The sequence below is a fragment of the Colletes gigas genome, unplaced genomic scaffold (assembly GCF_013123115.1).
Source record: "Colletes gigas isolate AHSC1104 unplaced genomic scaffold, ASM1312311v1 Colletes_gigas_Sc00004, whole genome shotgun sequence".
Lineage (NCBI taxonomy): Eukaryota > Metazoa > Arthropoda > Insecta > Hymenoptera > Colletidae > Colletes > Colletes gigas.
Window position 1 is genome coordinate 8027103 of NW_025106633.1, and position 15188 is coordinate 8042290.

The 15188-nt window shown below is 40.5% G+C and overlaps 1 protein-coding gene across 3 annotated transcripts; it reads left to right on the plus strand.

Annotated features, from left to right (window-relative positions):
- The first annotated feature begins 955 nt into the window (after nt 1-955).
- On the plus strand, nt 956-15173 carry LOC122405530 (serine/threonine-protein kinase 10). 3 transcript variants are annotated; one of them, XR_006259779.1, is made up of 13 exons: nt 956-1404; nt 2860-3466; nt 3530-3694; nt 3766-3964; nt 4045-4175; nt 4281-4604; nt 5833-5917; nt 5992-6152; nt 6219-6724; nt 6809-7335; nt 7710-9928; nt 10386-12626; nt 12770-12884. XR_006259779.1 is itself a non-coding variant. In XM_043410357.1 (12 exons), the coding sequence occupies exons 2-12, from the start codon at nt 3278-3280 to the stop codon at nt 12923-12925; spliced, it is 4662 nt and encodes a 1553-aa protein (XP_043266292.1). In that variant the 5' UTR covers nt 956-1404; nt 2860-3277; the 3' UTR covers nt 12926-15173. The 3 variants fall into 3 exon arrangements, 1 of the variants encoding a protein (XP_043266292.1); XM_043410357.1 differs by lacking the exon at nt 10386-12626 and having other exon boundaries at nt 12770-15173; XR_006259780.1 differs by lacking the exons at nt 956-1404; nt 2860-3466; nt 3530-3694; ... (1 more) ...; nt 4045-4175; nt 4281-4604 and adding an exon at nt 4911-4927.
- Nucleotides 15174-15188: the final 15 nt, after the last annotated feature.

Sequence of the window (15188 nt, forward strand, 5' to 3'; positions counted from 1 at the left end):
CTAGTGCGCATGTCCAACATTCCCACGATTGTCCATCACTTGCTCGCAATACGCCATAGACTACACAAAGTGCAAAGTGAGATAAGTGTAAAAAACTAAAGTTATCAGCGCCGTTCGCAAGCTGATCCATAAATAGCAATGTGTGACACCACTTTTTGGCGAATTTCCAGGGTCTGAATAAACCAAGTACGCACGTACAATTATTGCATGCTTAACAATAAACACAGATACAATACCATATAATACTGCATCAAGGGACTAGTAACTAATGCGTATTACGTTCGCGATTCTAAATCAAAAAAATTGAATTATTAATGTTATAATGTTGAGCCTCTTCTAAAACTAAATTTCTTTCTGAAAAATAAATATTTTTAAGATTGTCGTGTCCTTAACGTAATCCATCGAAGAAAAGAATTTCCAATATTTCAGTCTTTTTGGTATTCCGTATCAATGGAACGTAAAATCTTGTTTGTTTCGCATAATTGCACCTTTCGTATTATCGTCTAACAGGCAATTATGCCACCTTTCGATCGAACATAAATTCATTGACAATTTTATTTAATTTGAACGATTAAAACATTGTTTATTGTAAATGGATATTTCGTTGCTGTAATACGAAGGATGCAGAGTAAAATAAATTCAAGAAATCTTTACGTTGTTGCGGAACATAGGTTTGTTTTACGTTAGCATTTAATGAGATTGCGTTGTACAGGTATTTAAAAGGCTTCTGCAGCGGTAACGGCATATCACGAAATCAATTCCGTAACTTAATAATAGATGCACGCGAAAGCAAATAACACGTATTTTAAACTTTGTTTCGGCACGCAAGGCTATCGAACCGCGTTCGTTAAACGCGAAAAGAAAGATCAGATTGTTCGCGTTAAATTATCGGCGAATGTTACTGCGAGCCTAAACGCCCGTATGTTTACAATTGAATTTTATCGCGCGCCGTACGATCGTAATTTCCAAGCGACAAACGATAATTTACATAATCGCGTTACCATGAGCCTACATACTTTGTAGGACATATCGGGGGGGGCGATTTTTTTCTTCTTTTTTTTTTTTTAAATGCGTTTAAGATGCATTTGTAAGTTAGAGAGCCTCTCGTAGAATACAGGCACACTTGCCGATTGGTTACGTCACTTCCAGGCGTGGTACGGTACGATGTGTGATATGCGTGTGCTACTGAAAATGGCCGTGTACGTACGGGCCCGTCTAGTTTACTGATTTCGCGATACTTTTTTCGCGTTTCTTTTCGTGTTCCCGTACGGTGTCGGTGGATTTCCCGACAATACGTACAGTTCGTGGTATCGTGCGATACAAAGTTTCTCAGTGGATCGTCGACGGTTAGACACCAAGACGAAGTGTGCCCGTTTCGTCAATGGTAGATCATTAAAAGAGAAGGTGAGCAGAGGATGTGTCTACAGATTTTTTTTTTGTCGACAATTGTATCTTTCGGTGAAAAAAATGTACGAGTTTATTGTCCCGACGACGACGAAGCGACGCGTGTGCACGATCGTCCCCTGTCGTTGATACGGGAATGTTCCATCACGATTTGTTACATCCAAACCCGACAGAAACACATATCGGTTTTGGCAGGCCACGAACCGCATAAGACGACTTCGTGAAAATCTCGTCGATTGCGTTCGAAACGCGTCCACGCATCGTTCTTTACGTCGCGGTTCTCGTCGCCGAACCTTTGGGATATTTCTTGGTCGGTTTCGTTTCGACGGATTCTATTCACGATATAATTCCGAGTCACTGAAGACGGGGAAAGTGTATTTACAAAACGATGGCGGACAGACACGACCGAAGATTACTTGTCAAAATTGTGTCAATCTCGTGACCGCCGACTCTCGGTATTTTAAATAAAGTTTCGATCCTATGTTTCCTCGTTGACTGAACCTTTTGACGTGCATTGAGTTACCCGATGGTAGATCGCTGTATTCTTTATCGAAACAACGAACGAAACACAATTTCAGTGGATTAGAAATTTTTTTGGAACCAGTAAGTGGATAATTATTAAAACAGTGTTAATTGTATGTCAATTGCCAATGTACTTTCGTAGCGAAACAGGACATATTGAGGGATTGTATGGTACAAGCATTTGTAGTTAATGCATTTATTTTAAAATTATATTAATATTTTGAAATTGATTTATACGTACTAAATATTATTTATGTACGATTCAAATAAAATATTTAATACGTTATTTTCGAATAAATGTATTCGTATATTTAATTCTTGATATATGGTTGCTCATCTATCAATGTTTTATATGTAATGTCATTTTTATTACATTTATCTTGTTAATACCTGAAATTTTGATCATACGGGCATCGTCCGTGGTTTTAACATATTTTTTTAAACAATTGGCGCATTATTATCGATCTCACATTAAATGTAACATATGTAATGTACATTATAACGTTGTGTTCTTGTTAGCAAACAACAATGTATTTATTAAAACAGAATTTGCGATAGAATTTATTTTAAAACGTGTTTGGAATGAAATTTAGCTACAATATATAAAAGATCCTATTCTAGAGGTCTCTCTTGTTGGAATGTTGTTCTGTTAGCTATGTCCCAGTTTTCTCTATCAATGGAATTTGTATAGTATTACAGACACTGTACTGAAAGAAAGCAGTTAGTACATTACTTTTTTCTGAAACTAATGTAACGTTTTACAACAAAACTATTTGTTTAACGTAGATATGTTGTACATATATACAAAGAATATTTTTATAATATTTAATCTACGAAGATTTAATTATTATTTAATTAACGTCGTTTTAAAATATCGAAACTATCGTTAATATGTTTGCTATAATCTCTTATTAATCTTCTTTTGGGTTTCAGTTGGAAGCTGTTGCAAGTAAAAACAGAAGATTATTAATAATGGGTTTCGTTCTTATTGTATGTATCTATACAGATTCAAACAATATATCTGTCGATTAATGAGCATTGACTATAAGTTATCAAGATGCGGGAGAGATTTGGTACTATCCCCATGTATCAAACGGGGATTTAAACATCTTTTTCGCAAAACATTTTCTATCTTAATAGAAGATACATTTAAATACTTAAAAACATGCGAGACTATATTTAAAACAGGAAGATGATTTAATGCATCTTGTAACTGTTTCGCGTAACGATGAATTATTCGAGTATTCTGTGAGATTTACGTTTAAGCGCAGTATTGATATAGATATTTGTTGTTAACGATTAATAATATTGAATTTTGTAACATAATGTAATAGAGACACAACTTTTATATATGCGAATGTGTTGTATGAGTATCGCGAAAATGTCATTCTTGTCGAATTTAAAGAAAGCGTTCCACTTTGGTGGCAACGATGCAAAGAAAAAGAAATTATATAATAATATTAAAATGGACTGTAACCCGGAAGAATTCTGGGAAATGGTGGGCGAACTTGGTGACGGAGCATTTGGCAAAGTTTATAAGGTAAAATTTCTAATAAATTTGAAACAGAAAACATCACGTATTAAACAATTTTGTGTATTCCAGGCACAGCATAGGCAAACGCATCAGCTTGCTGCTGCAAAAATGTGCGCATTGGAGGGAGAGGACGATCTCAGTGATTTCATGATTGAAATAGATATTTTATCAGAGTGTAAACATCCAAATGTCGTTGAATTGCACGAAGCATATTTTATCGAGGGCAAGCTATGGGTATGTTCTTGAATTATTTAATATTTTCAGAGATCGTCGATATTTATGTGCTGATTTTAACGAATTCACAGATGTTAATAGAATATTGCGACGGTGGTGCTGTCGATTCCATAATGGTCGAATTAGAGAAAGCTTTAACAGAGCCGCAAATAGCATACATATGCCAACACATGACCAAGGGTCTTGCATTTTTACACAAATCTAAAGTTATTCACAGGGATTTAAAGGCGGGCAATGTATTGCTTACGATGGCTGGAGGTGTGAAATTAGGTAACCCTTATATTCCGATAAATACATATACCTTGCATCTCGTAAATCTGAAAAATGTTAACGTGTTTCTGAATTCACAGCTGATTTTGGAGTGTCTGCAAAAAATAAACATACTTTACAGAAGCACGATACATTTATTGGTACACCATATTGGATGGCGCCAGAAGTAGTATTATGCGAAACATTTAGAGATAATCCTTATGATTTTAAAGTCAGTAACATTATAAAATCGTAAACCTTATGTGCTAAATAAACAATAAATCGATTCTCGTTTTTGTTGCGTATATCGTGATCGGTACACTTTGTTCTATAACAGGTAGATATCTGGTCACTTGGAATTACTTTGATAGAGTTTGCACAAATGGAACCGCCCAACCACGAGATGTCGCCGATGCGGGTGCTCCTTAAAATACAAAAAAGCGATCCGCCGAAACTCGATCAGCCCGGGAAATGGAGCAAAGATTTCAACGATTTTATCGCGAAGGCCCTTATAAAGGATCCAACATCGCGACCTACAGCAGACGAATTGATAAAGCATCCGTTCATAAGTCGAAATTTAGATTCAAAACCGATCAGAGATTTGCTGTTGGAGTACAAAGCCGACGTCGTCGAAGAGGAATTGGTCGACGAAGAAGCAGAGGTAATTTTTATTTTTAGACTACATTTAACCATCGCTGTCTGTTATCATTTTATTCAATAACGAAAAAAAATGCAATTTATAAAATAATATACTAATACACTAGTATAAATGGTTAACTAAGAGAAGCGTACGAATTGGGCAAACGATACAAATGCAATCATTAATGTTTTCGTATAAAAATTAGCATATAGAAGTTTTGTAATTAATAGCAATATACAGAAGCTTTATGGACAGAATTAACATGTATATACGTTGTTACACGCTTTCATATTGATAGAAGGCTAAAAAGGCGAAAAAGCACAGAGAACAATATCAGCGGATTGGTAAGCTGCTTTTGAGTGAAATATCAATTTTTATATACGAGTTTCGTAGAGTTTTATAAACGATTACGTATCGAGAAACGTTTGCATTTAGAAAATTGGTACAACGTGAAACGAGATAGTTTTCTATGCATTCCCATAAGCCATTAATGTGTTTCGTTTGAGTCTCAAGGAACACGAAATCACACTTTGTACATTTATGCATGATAAATGTGGATAAAATTTCGAGAAAATTGCGTGCATGCGACATTCGGTGTTGATTCATGCTTTGTTCTTGATTTGCAAAATCGATACATATAAATTATTTTCGTTTAAGAGGAATGAGTAGGATCGAGGTGACTTTTGCATTTGGTATTTGTTGCATATAATCATTCAGGACCGCGATCTAAAAAATTTCATAGTATAATTGCCTTCTTTCTTCTTTACACTTAATCTAATGATATCCTAATAAATATGTTGTTGTAATTTGGATAATTTGGCTGTGCATGCGGCTCTCCTGGGCCTCGCCAGCCCCATCATCCCTGCGTTTGTCAGGTCAGTAGCTTATGCGATAAGTGCTGTCTAATTTAATTTTAATATTTTTGTACATACCATTATAACTCCACGCTAATTTGTTTCATTTCTTGACTGCAATGCATAAGCTATTTTCAGTGTATTCTGTTCGTGTTCAGACCCAATACTTCTAACGACTATGTTAATTTGTATCGGTTAATACATTTCAACGGATAATTTTGTTTTCAACTTATAGCTTTATGTTTATATCAAATGATCCTTTTCCTGATTTACATTAATCTAATCTACTTTGGAATTTTACATGTCTTAATATAGAAAATATCTCGGTTTAAGTCCTATAAGTAACGTATGTTAATTATACAATTGCGTAAATATAATACGAGTAAATATTTCAGGAGCAACGCACGTCTCAGCTTCCTCTGGAGCTGGACCAACTCGGAGATGACTCTGCATCTATGCGCAGTGACGCTGATGTTAAGAGTAAGTTCTCATTCTTGGTATAACGGTTACAGATTCGAGGAAAATAATTGATAAATTAATTGATGTTTCTTTAGTTTCTGAAAAAGAAAATCTTATTGCATCACCCGTGTCTGCGAAAAAAGAAGAGAGCCACAAACGAGAGATCAATAGGGATGGTGAAAAGGAGGACAGGAACAAGAAATTACGTAAAGCAGAATCTAAAGAGAACATACCTGCTTCCGTTGAGAAGAAACAAGTAATTATTTTAAATTATTCGTCGATATTTTCGTACGTGTATTAATATATTTATTTATTTATTCAGGCGCCTAAACCTCCTAGTACAAGCGAAACAAACGAACGTCGAATATCTCGCGAAAAGGGTCCTGCGCCTCCTCCGCCGCCTATGCGTCAAGATAGCAAAAATGAAGATAAGGAAAACAATTTGAAAATCACTGATAAGCAAAGTTCCGTAGAAATGCTGGATCAGCGCAAGGCCGTCGACGAGAAACAGCAAGACGATGTATTATCAAAGTGTCAAGAAACGTTAGATAGGGAACAAACATATGTAGATACGGTCTGCGAGAAACAGAACGTGCTGGGTAGTTTAGAGAAAATAGCAGACGGTAACGAGAAGGACAAAAGTAATATAGATATGACGAAGAAATTTGATATTAAACAGAAAACGGTAGATAATAAAATAGGTCCACCAACGAGGACGCAATTAACTTTGGAAGAAAAGAGGAGATCTGCGCCAGTGAAACAAGAACCATCGGAAGACTGGTCAAAGCCGATGTTCAACAAACAGTCATCTTTAGAAGAGAAAAGCAGGTTCTTATTCATTTATATCAACTTCTTATCGAACAATATTTTCTATGAAAGTTACTAACGTAAAATTATAAATTTGTTTACTAGAATCGAAAAGAAAACACCGGTCGATGTACAAGTTAAACGACAATCTTCGACGGAAGAGAATTACAAGAGCTTGCAGGAAAAACGAAAATCGGTCGAGGAAAAGTTAAATGCGGTTTTAGAGAAACGATTCTCAATGGACTCCGACATGCGAATGAACATTTCCTCCTTGGAGAAATTGGCGCACCGAGAAATTCCAAACGTGATCTCGTCCGAAAAAAATATTATGAAAGCTTGTTCCACGGAGAATATAAAAACGGATTACGGACCGTGTAAGGCGGAGTCGGTTGTTAAAAGTCACAGCGAAGGATCTTCCAGATACGATTCGTTGGAGAACTTTTCGGACGAGTTCGATGGGAAACGGGACAAGAAGAAGTGGCTGCACAAGGAGTACAATCATGAGAATACCGCGGACGATAACAGCGAAAAGAAAGGTTCGTCGGTGAACGTATCGGTGATCACATCGACGCCTATTAGAAGCAGAAGTACTTCCAGAAGAGGTAGCGGCGATAACGTAGTCGTCATTACGGGTAAGAGAGCTATTTAATCACTTGAAATTATGTATATATCAGTAACGACAATAATTGTGGTTTTTTCTAAAATTTTTAATCCCTTGATGTGTATTTCATCTCGAAACAGTAACTTTTTATTTTGTGATTGTAAATGAAACACAATCCAACATCTATGGTTACTATGTCGCCTTTCGTTTAAGCACAGTGACAGCGAGAGCAGTCAGTTGTACAAGCCCGTATCTCATACGGATGTGTGGGCGTCGTATGTAACAGTTTGAGACCTCACGAGATCCGTGTGTGGGCGTCAAGGGGTTAAACGGAACATTTTATTCGCAGAGATTTTTCTGCCTTGCACATCGTTTCAAGTATTTAATTATTTTTTCGATTTACAGGTAAATCTGACCAAGAAGTACGTCCAAACACATCAACCGTCCGAATCACAGCCGAGAGCCCGGATTTATCCAATAGTCTTGCAAGTAACATAAGCCAAGTAACAGTCGTGACTACGCATCCCCCGGTATTGGTCGACGCTGTAACGCCAGCGCCACTTTCCTGTCGCCCGTCGCCGACGTCAGAGGTCGTTATCGTCGCGAACGAATTGAACAAGACCCAAGTGAACGAGACATCCACCGACGACGACGGGTTCCCCAGTTTGGACAGTTTGGAGTACACGCCGCAGGAGCAGCCCATTATTCTCACCGACGTATCGAAGAGAGTCGGGAAGAAGCTGGACGAGTCCGAGGTTCTCATCGTGAGTCCAATAATAGACGATTTGCAGGATACTAGTCACGTGTCTGTTGTTACCGTCGGCGACGACAAGGAACAAGTGAAAGACTCATCGGTACTTAACAAACACGACGCCGTACGGACCTCCTCATCGCACAGTGACACGAGCTTGGTCGAGAGATCGAGCACGAAGAGCGACAGCGGGGACGAGATTACTAAAATGATAGTCGCTGGAACGACTGTCGATTCGATAGACGTCGACGAAGCGGATAGGAACTCGAAGAAGATGAACGGTTTGATAAAGAACGACAAGTCTTCCATGGGTCGTATCGACGAGAAGGTTATAAAGACGATAAAACAGAAGGAGGGTGGTAAGGGATACAAGGAGAAGAGAGTGTCACCGGACAGTTTCGAGGGATCCAGGTCTCAGAGCGAGTCAGGATCGACGAGGTCTCACACGCCCAGCAAGAGTATAGATCGATCCGATGCTGAGTCGATTTCCACCACGATCAGCCAGGATAGCAGGGAATCAAATAAGGAGAATCATATTGGTCAAGGTCAGTCTACGGAAGTGGAGGAGGAAGTGGTGTTACGACGAAAGCCTGACTACAATCGGGACATACCGCGACCGACGAGGACGAAAGAGGACATACAGATGATGAATCTGAAGAAGAAGACTCGGAAACGGACCAGAAAATTTGAGATAGACGGCGTCGTGGTGACCACGACCACGTCGAAGGTCATATACGGCGACGACGAGAACGGGAAGGTGTACGACGATCAGATCTTCAGGAAGCAAGAGCTCAGGGAGCTGAAGATGTTGCAGAAGATGGAGCAGAAGCAGTTTCAGGATTTGTCGCAGAAGGCGCAGTTCAACAAGGACCAGCAGGAGAAGCGTTTCGAGCAGGAACGACAGCTGCTGGAACGGAACGCGGAGACCGACCTGGAGACTCTGGCACGGCAGCAGAGGCAGCAGATCGAACGGGCGGAGGCGCAACAGGAGGCTGACATCCGGCTGGCGTCGAAGAAGATACGCAGCGAGCAGGAGAGGGACCTGAAGCAGTTCCGGGACGGTATAAAGCAGGAGACGAGGTTGCTCAAGCAGGAAGTGGACCTGATGCCGAAGGACAAGAGGAAGAGCGCGTTCAAGATACGCAAAGAGAAGTTGGACACAGAGCACGAGGAGAGGGAGAAGCATTTTTTAGATAAACTGAACGAGAGCCACGATTTGTCGCTGAGGAGACTGTCCGACAGCCATCGGGAGAAGATCGCCCTGATGGAGAGGCAGTTCCTGCAGCAGAAGCAACAGCTGATGAGGACCCGGGAAGCGTCCATCTGGGAGCAAGAGGAGCGTCACATTCACGAGAAACAGCAACTGCTGAAGAAACAGCTCAAGGACATCTTCTTCCTGCAAAGGCATCAGATGCTGATCCGTCACGAGAAAGAGCTCGAGCAGATGAAGCGGATGAATCAGAGGAAGGAGGAGGAGCTGGTGAAACGGCAGACGGTGGAACGTAGAAATTTACCAAAACGGATTCGCAACGAGATGAAGGCACGCGAGATGATGTTCCGGGAGTCTATGAGGATCTCGATGTCGTCGGTGATCGCGCCGGACCCGGACGCCGAGAGGGAGAAGCTGAAGAAGTTTCAGGAGAACGAGAAGAAGCGGTACAGGGCCGAGCAGCAGCGGTTCGAGTTGAAGCACTCGCGGCAGCTGGAGGAGGTAAGAGCGCAGAGCGACGCCACCATCAAAGAGCTGGAGCAGCTGCAGAACGAGAAGAGGAAGATGCTGATGGAGCACGAGACCTTGAAGCTGAAGGAACTCGAGGAGGCGTACAGTAAAGAGCTCCGTGAATGGAAGGCGCACTTGAAGCCACGAAAGCAGGTAATTAACCCTCATTTACTCATGGCTGCTTTCCATATACTTTGCACGATCATCATTTCTGTTATCAAGTACGTCTTTTATCGTCGACTACTTCCCAAGTGGAATTACCTGGTCATTTCATAAGTAGCAAGTTTTTATACACGCAACTTTATTATTTTATTTTTTACAGTCACGCTTATTATCTTGTGTGATAGTGTTTGATGAAGAAACGACGCTACTTACCCGAATGACCCGATATATCGTCTACCTTGTGGTTAAATATTCGCCTTTGAATGTCTCTGTTTTTTTGCATTACTGCAGCAATATCCGCTGGGTACAGCCAACGGTCGTGTGCAAATGTCCGATTCATCAGAGCAGCAAATAGATACGAGTCTAATCGTACCACGATCGTTCTTTAAATTATAAGGAAATCGGAATACCAGCTATACTGAAATAAGTCTTAATGTACTTGTTGTAGAAGTTAGAAGCTGAACTGACGGCTGAAATGGAAGCGTTGGAAGCTCATTACCGAGACTATTTGCCTTCGGGTCTTAGCGGTCTCTGTTCTCATCCTCTAGACTATTCTCACATCTCTAATTTCGAAAGCTGGAGGAAGTCGCCGCGTTTGCCCCGCTCCACCCCCGCCTCCCCCTCCCCGTTCACCATTCCAAGAGTGTCGCTGAGAGTCGGCGCCGGTTCCGACACCAGTTCCGTGAACGGCATGCTTTCACGAAGTCATTCCAAGCTGGACTTGGTCCCGTCTTCCTCGCCTCGTAGATAGTCATCCCTTTATCCGTGTCTTGTGTCTCCTTTGTTCATCCGGGGGAGCTTTCAAATAAACAGATCGTTCCTTGGTTTCTCTTGCTTTCGAAACCATCGAAACGTTTCTTTTCAATTTATAAGATTCAAATAACGCAAGTATAGCTCGGTAATTTGGAAACGATTCGCGATGAACTGACGAATATAAGACAGTCTCATAGTGATGGACATTCGTGGGAATTGTCTGGAGCGCATGATCACTGCCGCATACTCTTAACTAGAATTTAGGGTACCACTAAAGAACAAAATTTAAGGAAGTTACTGGGAAAGAGACAAAAACAACAAATTTCCTCTTAATCTTCATGAGTATAGCTAGAGAAATACGTAGGGAATTTTCAATAAGTTAATTTTTGTGTGATTGGCGAGCATTTGAAGTAGAAAGTTCAATTTTTGTACGAAACATGGGAATTCTAAAGGTACATCTATGGCAGAGAGCTGACGCATGCGCAGAAAGGAATCCGAGGAAAACGAGGGAAAATTCTAGTGCGCATGTGCAAAGTTCCCACGACTGTCCATCACTGCTCATAGCTATTGGCTAATTGATACTGTTTGGAAGAAGCAAAACAAAGATTGATATTGTATTACCAAAGAACTAGCGTTTTCCCACATATCGTTCCGAAGTTGTCGAGCTGAATGTATTACCAATTCGAGCATTCCCATAGTTATCGTTAGTTTGGAACGATTTGTTCATTTCGAAGCTTCTCTTTTTGTATTGTGTTTTAAGCATTGAAGCGTAACACGCTCGCTTTACTCACCGTTGCTTCGATTATTCAGTAATATTTATGATGTCTCTAAATGCTGTATACATATATACACGTGTCTATGTATACGCACACGCATTAATAATATATGCATATATATTATACACGTATTTAATAATATATACATACATATATTATACACGTATTATTTTTGTAACAAAGTCTGAGAGACATGTACATAGTACGTATTTGGGCTCGCACGATAAATCAAATAACATGTACAGAGCAATAACGGCATTATTTACGGTTTATTTATAACATTATAAATTTCGCGGTATTAGCGGGGAAAACGAAAATTTTACAACGATGTGTATGTGTCTCTAAAACAATAGGAGCTTGCCATTGTTATACGATATTTTTAGTTTTCCAAGCATCGAAACGTTGCATTTGTGTTGGTATTAACGAACTTATTGAAATTATGGACTGTGTCGAGTCACGATGTTTGTTTATCACTCGTGTACAGTGATTGTATCCTATGCAAACTGAAAGCAGCTGCCTAGTTGGCGGAATTAGAGATTTTAATAGACAAAGCGATAGAAGCAATACGTGTCTTTGGTACGCCAGGTATTAACGAATAACGTTATCCTAAATTGCTTGTCGTCAAACAGAATGGTACTTTACGCTCAGCGCCCCCTCGGATAGAGTTGGGCAAATTCGATTCGCGAACGAACGAACGGAAATGCCAGGTTAATTCGTAAACTAGTTTCTGCCCGTTGCTCGTCGACGTACCAAGCAGACGTTGCTTTACGAATTTCAACATTTCAAACTCGTTGCTCGCGAATAAAATTCGACCAAAATCTGTCCGCATTCGTTGATATCGTATTATCGTATCGAATGTAACACGCAAGCAGCGCGTTCTGAAATGGCAGCTTGAAGTGGTCGGGTGATACTATAACAGCAGGGTGAATCGGTGATAATTGTGGGCTATATGTTGTATACTTTATCGAAAGTAGTAAAAATGTACGGGGTATACGCTTACACGCCCGGGTTTCTCGTATATAAGTGTTTCCAGTGTGTACGTTCGATTATATATCGCTTCCTTTTACGTTCTATACCTCCGTACGCACCTAACCGACGAAAATGTCGAAAAAGAGATTCACGAGCGGATATCAGAATCGTCTACTAGGTAATTGAACAAGGTCAGTTGAAAATAAGATCCGTTGTCGCCAATACAGTTAAATAGAAACGTAAAGATATTAAACGATTAGACAGTAAAGATACTGTTCCCTGCAATTGATCACGTGTAATTGTTTCTAAATATCGCTTGATTTGTACGTTACAGAGACTGGAAGAGCAGTTCGCTCTGCAGCTAGAGGAACAGGAGGCCATTTACGGACCGAGCGCGATACCATTGTGTTTACCGGCCGATCTTCCCGATTTGACGCATCATACGGTCGGTTCGACGCGCAGCTCCCTTTCCTCGGTGAGCGAGGGTTAACGTGCAACCATATCGAACAGAACCTGGATCTTCCGAATTATGTTTCTCGCGCGAGCCTCTCGCGAGGAGCATCAGAGATACGCGTACCTCTGGTCTCTCTCGAGGTCGTGCTTCCAGCAACGCGCAGCGACCCCTACGATTTAAGAACGTCAGTGGACAACGAGCTTAACGTTCGAAAAAAAAAAAAAAAAAGAAAAAGACGTCGACACGTTTGTTATCGGACGCCTATTCAACGACCAATTACACGCGTCGTGTAATTCATACGTTCGACGTTATTACAACGGCATACGAGAGCTTAATAGCAACGAGCGTTGCTCGAACTTTGTTCGCGGCGAAAGATGGAAAGTGGGTCTCGCCTGTCGATAAAGTAGAGTAGGGCCGGGTTAATTGTCGCGGCGCTCTTGCAAGGTATTTGTTGTGTTTTTTTTTTTCACTGTCTCGAGGGCGAATCGTCGCGTACGAATTGTAATTTAATTTCTTACGATCCTTGTCGTGAAAGTATATACAACCCCGATACAATCCACGGAGTCCGCCCGATCGATCGTTCCCCCCCCCAGAGCTTGGGGGGTGTTTCTGTATTTCACGTAGAGATCCAGTTGTATGCGTTTTGCGTACGCGACTCTACGTCGAAGAGAAATTTTTGTACGTCTTATACACGCATATATATATATATATATATATAGATATATGTATATCGAACTATTAGGAATTATCGTCAATTCGAGGAAAATTTACTGTTCCATCGAGGACACGCGTGCGGTGATGTCTAGTGTGTTTGTAGGATGCCTAGCGATTTTATACGTACGTAATGCACACGTGGAAAAAGTATATTTTCGGTCGTTTGGAATGTAATTCTACCGTACTTGTTGCTCTATCCGTCGAGTGCCGTTCCGACGTTCGGTTATCGGTGGCTCTGTGACGCAGACGGTCGACGGTCGTGATCGCGCATGCGCGAACGAATCGAAACCGAACAGAGTCGGTCACGAACGTAGCCGTACAGTTTTTCTAAGGGAAACGCTAAATTTTCACCGACAGACCGGTCACGTCTATCGAGATACACGGATATATATTTTTTAGTAAATAAACACGTTCAACATTACGAATCAAAGGTTTACGCCAAATATGTATACAAATGTATGGTTGCTTATTACGCGGCTAACGTAGTCCGACGACAGTGTTAGAGAGAATCTCTTTTTAATACGCATTCGAAACGAGCATGTGTGGCTAATGCGAGTCTGTAGATGTAAAGAAGTATATTTGTATAAAATAGTTCTCTTCGTTTCTCCATCTTCTGTTCTCTTCCTTTTTCTCTTACCGTTTGTATATTGACTTTCTTTTTTTTTTTTTTTTATTATATACGTTTGTTCGTTTTCACTCACGTTTATCCATATCTGGGTGGCGTGCTATATATTACCTGTCGAATAAGGAATTTTGTACATATATAGAAAACCAGGACGAATTGTTCGATATATTTTGAATATTCTAGTGCGTGGTATGAGAGCTATGTTAACGACGATCCCCCCCCCCCCATTGAAAATAGTTTGTTCTCGCGCGGAACCAGGTCTCTTGTGAAATCTTATCTTCCGTTGGCGACTAAGTTGAGGGAAATTTTATGGTACATTATTTTGTTCAACTTTCGCTTCGAGTTGTTCGGGGTGTCGGAACGCATATGTACAATTAACGTAAGGTTACGGAGTATCGTAGTAGTTGAACGAACGATAAAAGAGGACATTTGCCAAAGCATATATACATACATATATGTATACATACATATATTCTTGAAACGTTAAGATTTTGAAATGGTGACAGAGGTGTGCACGGGGGCACGGTACAATCGAACATCCGAATACTTAGCCCGTTATCGAATTCGCTCGTCAGACGCTGCGATTGCTGTCCAAGAGGACTCGTTAATCGTGCCCGGATCCATCCTATTAGAGATTTTTCAGATTTTTATACACGTTGCCGGAACGATGCACCAAATTTTTACTTGAATGGGATCGTGCATGAACGATTCGAGGCTAAACGGAAAGTTCGTAGATCGGTAAAGTCTATTGTAAATCGTGCGAGTAATCGTTAGGTCGAGTTGCGGGCAGCGACAGTGAGAATTCGAACGTTCAAACTTCTAACGAATTTCACGTAGACTTAACAGAACGTAATTTATAGGCGTTGATCACGTGTGCATTATACGCGCGAAATACTGCGAAAGACGAAAAGTAAACGAGGAAAGGAATCGAAGAAAGGAAGAAAATGGAAGATCAGCTTT